The following is a 9,224-nucleotide window of genomic DNA, read 5'->3' on the forward strand; positions in this document are numbered from 1 at the left end:
TGTACTCAATAATACTATTTATATATAAATTTTTTGAATATTTATTTTTTCTCACATATTGTTATTATATATTTTGAATTTTTTAGTTAAAAATTCAATTTTATTATGTTTTGATATTTTAATTATATTATTTATACTTTACATATATATTAAAATCTAAATAATTAAATAATATTAATTTATATATCTAAATATATTTAAATAAATAAAAATAATTTGTACATTATAAGAATAACAAACTAGTAATAGTACCAAAGTAGTTTCAATCAAGTTTTAAAGAAGGATATAATATTCTTTGTTTGTTGGAAAAAAAAAATTGTAGGCAAAAAACATTAGCCTTGAGGTTTTTTTTTTTATTTTTATTTTTAGTTTTTAATTCTTGTTTTATTATATTATTTATCTAACGAAAAAAAATTATTATGCGCGTAAATTTTTTTTAAGACCAACTTCAATAACATGGTAACATCCCAAGTGGTCAAGCAAATTAACGTTGAGTTATCTTAACGACCGAAATGAATAATTAACCCACCGGATCTCGATACTACAGTCACATTTCTCAACTTGCTTCGTTCTCTGCGACTCAGGCGTCTCTCACTCGAGCGATTCGGCCCGATCTTACCAAGATGGAACCCGATGTGAGCATCGAGACCTCGTGCATGATCCGGATCGCCGTCTTTCCAATCGGCGATGTGCCTCCTCCTCTCCTGCGGGACTACCACTCCATGCTTCTGCGTCACCACACAATCCCTCTCTCCACGATCAGCTCCTTCTACAAGGAGCATCAGAAATCTCCTTTCGCTCACCAGCCTTGGGACACGGGCTCGCTCCGATTCAAATTCGTGTTGGGAGGGGCCCCGCCCAGCCCATGGGAAGATTTCCAGTCCAATCGCAAGATCCTCGCTGTAATCGGCATCTGCCACTGCCCTTCCTCGCCAGATCTCGATTTCGTCATCGATCAATTCAATGCCGCCTGCAAAGGTTACTCCTCTGCTCTCGTTCAACGCTGCTTCGCCTTTTGTCCTGGCGATACTCAAGTGAGTTCTCAGAATTAGGGTTTTTCTTTACTTAAATCAAATCAGATGCTGATATGCTGCTATATGGTTATTATTATTAGTAGTTCGAACAATTGGTAATTGGCCGAAGGAATGCTGTGATTTGTGTTTCTGAAACCTTTTGTTTACTCCTTGTTTCTCCCAATAAACTAAGCAAAATCGAGCTTTTCGTGAATTACGTGGTCTGATTACTTTATTTTCTGCTGCAGCTGGAAGATGGTAAGAAGAGAGAGAACTTGGTTTTGTTTCCTCCTGCAGACCGTTCGACCCAGGAGTTTCACTTGCAGACAATGATGCAAGATATTGCTGCTTCATTATTGATGGAATTTGAGAAGTGGGTTCTTCAAGCAGAATCTGCTGGCACTATTTTGAAGACGCCTTTAGATTCTCAAGCTACTCTTAGCTCTGAGGAGGTTTATGTTTAGGTGTCCTGAGCTTTTTAATCGATATTTATTTGTATTGGAGCATTTAATTATAGTTTGATAGCATGGATTGGGAATTTTCTACTCAATCCGTTTGTTTGGATTAAAATAACAATGCAGGTGATCAAGGCCAAAAAACGAAGACTTGCTCGTGCACAGAAAACTATAGGGGATTACTGTTTGTTAGCAGGATCACCTGTTGATGCAAATGCTCATTATTCAACCGCACTTGAGCTTGCAAGGTTGACTGCAGATTACTTCTGGTATGCTGGGGCATTGGAGGGTAGCGTTTGTGCCATACTGGTAATTTTGGCCCTGACCAAGCTCATCTGCTATTTATGATATTTTTATGGGTTGTTAAAAGTGATTGGCTTATTTACAATTCATAGATGTGCATGAACTGAAATAAATGGATAAGGTTGGTCACTCTGTTATTGAAATTCATTATAAATGTTTACTTTCTCACAAAAGTCACTATCAGAGAAGTGGGTTTACGAGTTCAGCTTATAAAACTTTTACAATGAGGCATATGTACAATGTCACTAAATCTGTGTACCATATTGGTGCTGTGGCTCACATCCATTGGTAATGTTCTGTTGTGGCCACTCCCAATTTTAGTGACAAGTAATGAATTCCAGGGTTTATCACGTTGAATTGATGATGATTCATTTCCAAATTGAGGATTTATCGCGTGTGTGTGGACTGAAATATTCCTCCTTTGCTTCTCTGTTTTCTTTTTTGCCAGGGTGGGGGGGGGGTCTGATGCATTTTAATTATGCTAATCTAACCTTTTTAATCTTAATGGTAAGTATGCAGGTGATAATATAGAATAAAGATCTGTACATAAGAATTTATTCATATACTATGTATTTATTTGTTTCCTTGTCAACAGGTTGATCGAATGGGCCAAAAGGATGTAGCTGTAGAGGATGAGGTTAGGTATCGTTACAATAGTGTCATTGTGCATTATAGAAAATCCTTCATTCAAGACAATGCTCAGAGGTATATGATGTTTTTATTTCTATTTGTTTTGATGTACCTTTCTTTTTTTTTTCTTTTGGATAATTAGTTGATTCTATTACCCAAAGAAGCAGAAGTGCTGCTACATAAAGTCTTATGAGCATTCTGACAAGTTAAGAAAACATAGCAGAATTAACTCCCCGATCTCTACAAAGTTCTAAATTTACAGAACCAGCAGCAATGTTTTTTAGCCCATGTACACATGCAAACAGCTCCTTTAATATGGTCCAGCAACAGAGATTCAATCTCGTCAACTTGGTTATATAATCTGCTGTTCCCCTCTCTCCACATGTGATAAATGAAAGCATTCCAAGAATGCAAAGAATGATGGAAATCAAGGCTCTCCCCTTGAGCTTTCAAACAGCCCACTGCTACTCCTCTTTCCATTCAGCTACCCTTTTCTGAAACTTGCAATGATTAAGAACCATCTGTGTTTAGGATTTGGAAAAACCACAGCCAAAGAAAGATGGTCTCTGGTTTCAAAGAAAGTTTCCTTCTGATGGCAAAATAGGCAACATTCCTCTACTGACATTCCCTAAGAAACAGGCCTATCCTTCATAGGAAGCCTATTTAACACAGCCATCCAAGAAATCATGGAATGCTTTGGGATGTGATATTGAAACCAAAGCAATCTATCTCAACCTTGACTTGCTTTCACCAGTAAAAGGCCAAATTTCAACTCCATTATTCTGCTGAATGAACTGATGAGCCACCTTCTTTCAGTTTCAGTTACAAATTTTTCAAGAATGCTTTTGGCATCTGCTCTCTATTCCCCATTTTCTGAGTTGTGTTTATGTTTGTGTTGTAGCCTTTTTCATTTGAATCCTCTATCAAGCAAAATGATGTCTTTATGAATCTTCTATCAAGCAAAAGTGTTTGATTTATGTGCATTGTTTATTTTAAAAAAAAAGAAAATTTATAAGTTTATCTTTCTGTCTTTAACCTTTTGAGAACTAACTTTTATAATTTTTTATAAATGCAGAGTTTCACCACTTACCTTTGAACTTGAAGCGACCTTGAAATTGGCCAGGTTTCTATGCAGGTATGTTTCAATGCTTAATGCCAATGATTTCATTGAGTTAGCTTGTAAACTGGACATGCAGTAGTTCCTTGGTAATTTTAGATTAATTCTAGGGAGATGGCAGTTTTATGAGATAGATCAGAATTTATCTTGCTATATTGACAATTTGCATGTATTGTTTTCTTTTGTTTTTTTTTTTTTTTTTTTCACTTATTTACTCTTGTTTTATAATGTTAATCTGATAGCCGAGATTTATGACATTTCCTCAGAAATAATAAGATATAGGCACTTTTATGTCTGTTCCTGTCTAAATTCCAAGTTCTTGTACATAGTGTTGTGAGTTAAGTATTCTGTTTAAAATGCATGTTGAAACAAATTTTATTTTTGATTTTTGTGGTTATCGTAGGAGAGAGCTGGCTAAGGAGGTTGTGGAGTTGTTAACCAATGCTGCTGATGGTGCGAAATCTTTGATTGATGCTAGTGACAGACTCATATTATTTGTTGAAATAGCTCGTTTATTTGGTACTCTTGGTTATCAACGGAAAGCTGCCTTCTTCTCAAGGCAGGTAGCTCAGTTGTACCTACAACAAGAAAATAGATTGGCTGCTATTAGTGCCATGCAAGTATTGGCAATGACTGCCAAAGCATATCGTGTTCAGAGTAGAGCATCCATCTCAAAACATTCTCTTTCCAATGTGAGTATAGAAGTATGGAGGGAACCACGTAGATCACATTTTATCTATTGTAGCATTTTATAAAGGCACCGCAATTTAATTGAAATTTTCCTCGTGGTAAATTATCCTATTATAACAATCATTGCCACTTTTCTTTCTTTTATGACAGGAAACTGAATCAGGTCATGTTGATAGTGGGAAAATGCATCATCAATCAGTTGTTTCACTGTTTGAGTCTCAATGGAGCACCTTGCAGATGGTTGTGCTGAGAGAGATACTACTATCTGCTGTTCGTGCAGGAGATCCTCTTGCTGCCTGGAGTGCAGCAGCAAGGCTACTAAGATCTTATTACCCTCTAATTACACCTGCAGGGCAAAATGGTCTTGCTAGTGCACTGGCAAATTCAGCCGAAAGGTTGCCTTCGGGAACTCGATGTGCTGACCCTGCCTTACCTTTCATAAGGTTTGTTCACTGCTTTAAGTTTATCAAGATTTGGGAGGGAGAATTTTAGTTCCTTACTCTAATGGTCTTTGTTCTTGTGCTGCACTTAATGTGGAGATTTTTAAAGATAGTTCCTGAGACACCATGTAGTTTCTTAGTTTTTGTTAGGCTTTCTGCATGGGTTTCCCTTCTATCAAGAAGTTCTTTTGCAGAGGTCCGTGTATTATTGTTAATCATGAAGAAACTGTTGACTCCCACTTTCCTTAATACCTCAGTATTCAGAAATGTTAATGGTTGTTTATACCTATAGGTTATATTCTTTTCCTCTCCATCCCTCACAAATGGACATTGTAAAACGCAATCCAGCTAGAGAAGATTGGTGGGCAGGATCTGCTCCTTCAGGACCTTTTATCTATACACCGTTCAGCAAGGGAGAGCCAAATGATATTAGCAAGCAAGATTTGATTTGGATTGTTGGGGAACCAGTCCAGGTCTTTGTGGAGTTAGCTAACCCTTGTGGATTTGATTTAAGGGTTGATAGCATCTATCTCTCAGTGCAGTCGGGGAATTTTGATGCTTTTCCCTTAAGTGTGGATCTTCCACCTAATTCATCCCAGGTGATCATGTTATCTGGAATCCCGACATCTGTTGGGTCAGTGGTGATTCCCGGATGCACTGTTCATTGTTTTGGTGTTATTACTGAACACCATTTTAGGGATGTTGATAATTTGCTTCTTGGAGCAGCACAAGGACTTGTGCTTTCTGACCCTTTCCGATGCTGTGGATCACCAAGGTTAAGAAATGTATCTGTACCGAATATTTCTGTAGTACCTTCATTGCCATTGCTTGTGTCACATGTTGTAGGTGGTGATGGTGCCATTGTACTATATGAAGGTGAAATTCGAGATGTATGGATAAATCTAGCTAATGCTGGCTCAGTTCCAGTTGAGCAGGCACACATTTCACTGTCTGGAAAAAACCAAGATTCTGTCATCTCAATTGCATACGAAAAATTAGAATCTGCTCTTCCATTGAAACCTGGTGCAGAAGTGACTGTACCTGTGACCTTGAAAGCCTGGCGACTTGGCTTGGTTGAGAGTGATAATGCAGCTGGTAAGAGTGCCTCTGGCAGCATGGGTAGAACCGTGAAGGATGGAAGCAGCCCCTCATTGTTGATCCATTATGCAGGTATCTTCTGTAAAATTTATATGGTGCAACCACTCAATGTCTCACATATATTCAAGTACATATCTTTCTTATTTCCGTTATGTTGTCAATAACCCTTTTATATCATGGCAATGTTGTGGAATTTCCAAGTTTCTTTAATACCTTCTTTAAATGACTTCCCTTATAAGGTAGTCATGCTGTATAACTAAAATGCTAGCAGCTATGATGCATATCAAATCCCATCCCTTGCAGCTAATTATCCGCAATTATAATTAAAAAATTGAGTACTTTTTTGAACTTTTCCTCAATGATTATTAAAACTGATAAATCTAGTTTGTGCATTAAATGGAAGTATATCCATTAAGATCAACCCTTTCAGAAATGCTAACATGCAAAATTGTGTACTGAGGTTTTAAAACTTCTTCACTGGAGCAAGTGTTACTGCATTTGGAAGCTTTACATAACCAAAGGTCTTTTGACTTGGATGATTAGTAGCTTCTCCATGTTCAAATCATTCTTGAATTGTATGTAGCTAGGCCAATGAACTTTCCGAAAGAGATTTATCCACTGTGCATCTTCCTAGTGCTTAAATTCATCATTCTTTTCTCAGGGCCACTAGGAGATGCTGGAGATCTTGAAACAAACAAATCATCTGTGGCCCCGGGAAGGCGCCTGGTTGTTCCATTACAAATCTGTGTTTTGCAAGGTTTGTCATTTGTGAAAGCTCGTTTGCTTTCTATGGAGATTCCTGCACATGTTGGTAAGAGTTTTTCCAATCTGGCTAATGTCGATGGTAGCCCTTTGGATGAAGCGGTTGGCTATGGAAGTAAGATAGACAGATTGATGAAGATTGATCCCTTTAGAGGAAGCTGGGGATTACGTTTTCTCGAACTAGAGTTGTCTAATCCAACTGATGTTGTGTTTGAAATTAGCGTCTCTGTTCAGTTGGAAAAATCAAGCAATGAGGACAACCTTTCTCTTGACTATGCTGCTGAATATGGTTATCCTAAAACAAGAATTGACAGGGACTACTTTGCAAGGGTATTAATACCACTTGAGCATTTTAAATTACCTTTTCTTGATGATTCAATTTTTTCGAAGGATTTGCAGTCTGATGGGTCTACTGGTGGTAGAAATTCTAGTTTCTCTGAAAGGAATACCAAGGCTGAACTAAATGCTTCCATTAAGAACCTCATTTCCAGAATAAAAGTCAGGTGGCAATCAGGACGGAACAGCTCTGGAGAACTGAATATCAAGGATGCTATACAGGCAGCCCTTCAGTCGTCTGTCATGGATGTACTGTTGCCAGATCCTTTGACTTTTGGCTTCAGGCTTGCTAGAAATGGTTCTGAAAATGCTGCAAAACTTGATTTACCAAAAGAATCTGATACAATTATTCAGCCGTCTGCATCAAAGAATTCTGTCATTGCACATGATATGACTCCTATGGAAGTTCTGGTTAGGAATAACACCAAGGAAACCATCAAGATGAATCTTAGTGTTACATGCAGAGATGTAGCTGGAAAGAATTGTGTTGAGGGCACCAAGGCAACTGTCCTATGGGCTGGTTAGTTCCTTTTGTTTTATGGTATCATTCTGTAGCATTTTCATAGTTCAGTTTCAATAGAATCATCTTTAAGTCTTTTAACTCTAATCTATCTGATATATTGATTTTCATTTTAGTTTGCCTGATAAATCACAAAGAGAACTGTTTATTCATATCAAAACAGGCCAATTAGCGTGTGGATGCTGCCTTTTTTTTTTTTTTTTTTTTTGTAAATTTGACAAATTTTTTGTAGTAATTATTATGATGATTAGGTCCATAGGCTGAAATATATATTGGTTTCCACATTTTTTGGTATAGTAAATTGTTAAATTGCTGATGAGTTTGTTGATCTCAGGTGTTCTAAGTGGAATCAGCATGGAGGTTCCTCCCCTCGAAGAAAGCAAACATTGTTTTTCTTTGTACTTTCTTGTCCCTGGTGAGTACACGGTGGTTGCTGCTGCTGTTATAGATGATGCTAATGACGTTTTAAGAGCAAGAGCAAAAAGCGAATGTCCCGATGAGCCGATTTTCTGTCGAGGACCTCCTTTTCATCTCCGTGTCAATGGGACTGCTTGATGATTTTTTCCGCCCGCATGTTTATCTCTATTACCTATTTTTATTTTTATAAAGAGTTTCCAACTCATGGATTAAAAGTGATTGACTTAAATATTTTTATATATTTTATTTATATTAACACTTTTATTATCCTTATTTTAAATTAATTAATGATGATTTATTATTTAAGTTTAATTTTTTTAAATATAATAGTTAAATTTATTTAATTTAACGTCTTCCAGTTTATGAAATTCGTGCTGTCGAATTCACTGAAGCATCTTTATACTAAAACCCAGCAATAAATTTCATGTTTTATTTGGTTTACACGGATTTTAATTTTAAATTTGCTTCACATTAGATTTATTGTTCTTTGAGCAAAGATTAACATTTGATATTCGTACGAGTTGTTTAATGAAAACATTCTATTTAATAAAATGCTGATTAGAAAATTTTAAAAAAATTATAAATTAAAAAAAAAAAAAGGTTATAATCCTTCAAAAGTATTTTTATTTTTTTATATTTATTCAATAATATATTTAATACTAGTTTATATTTGATACATTACATTATATAAATTTTATGTATTGTCTGTGATTCAATGATGTTACTTCATCCATGATTAATCATAGATTTTTATAACTGTTTAAAATAAATATATAATTTAATTTACTAATAACGTATAAAATTTATATACCGAAAATACATAAAATATAAACTTATTTAATAAACTCATTTTATTATTATTATTTTTTTTTACAAAGCAAAGTGATAATTCTTCTAATTACAATTTTTCCTTATTTGTTCACTTAACATACTAAGTAAAAAAATAACAAATTTTTGTAATGGATGAAAAGTAGTATTTTTATTCTTTCAACAATAAAGAAAAAGTTATAATTTCATAAAAAATGTAAAAGTTATAATTTTTCAAATCATAATTTTTTTTCTTATTTGTTCACCTAATCTATGTAGTAACTAATTACTAATTACGATGCATTTTTTAATTGATAAGGGAAGTATTAGTATTTCATTTTTTTTAATTAGAAAAATTAAAGTGATAAAGTTATAAGTTGCAACTTTTTATTATTCATTTGTATAATACATTCAACAAATAAATATTTGGATTGAACCAAAATTGAAAAATAAAATGACATAGATTGAATCAAAGTCTAAAAATAAAATGATTCGTATTGAGTTGAAGTCTAAAAATAAGATAACTTGGACTAAGCCAAAATCTAACAATGAAATAATTTGGACTAAGCCAAAGTTTAAAAATAAGATTACTTGGGTTGAACCAAAATAAAAAAAAAAAAAAACTTTGATTAAATT

At 34.9% G+C, this 9,224-nt stretch overlaps 1 protein-coding gene across 1 annotated transcript; it reads left to right on the forward strand.

Moving 5' to 3' along the window:
• Positions 1-486: 486 nt before the first annotated feature.
• TRS120 (transport protein TRS120) lies at positions 487-8,087 on the forward strand. The gene is made up of 10 exons (XM_022898735.2): positions 487-1,034; positions 1,262-1,465; positions 1,595-1,777; positions 2,367-2,476; positions 3,477-3,536; positions 3,922-4,210; positions 4,359-4,651; positions 4,941-5,818; positions 6,408-7,364; positions 7,699-8,087. Exons 1-10 carry the CDS (start codon positions 624-626, stop codon positions 7,917-7,919), a joined length of 3,606 nt encoding a protein of 1,201 aa, XP_022754470.2. The 5' UTR covers positions 487-623; the 3' UTR covers positions 7,920-8,087.
• The last annotated feature ends 1,137 nt before the right edge of the window (positions 8,088-9,224 follow it).

This window comes from Durio zibethinus, chromosome 13 (assembly GCF_047325235.1).
Source record: "Durio zibethinus cultivar Kanyao isolate XHJ-2024 chromosome 13, ASM4732523v1, whole genome shotgun sequence".
Classification (NCBI taxonomy): Eukaryota; Viridiplantae; Streptophyta; class Magnoliopsida; order Malvales; family Malvaceae; genus Durio; species Durio zibethinus.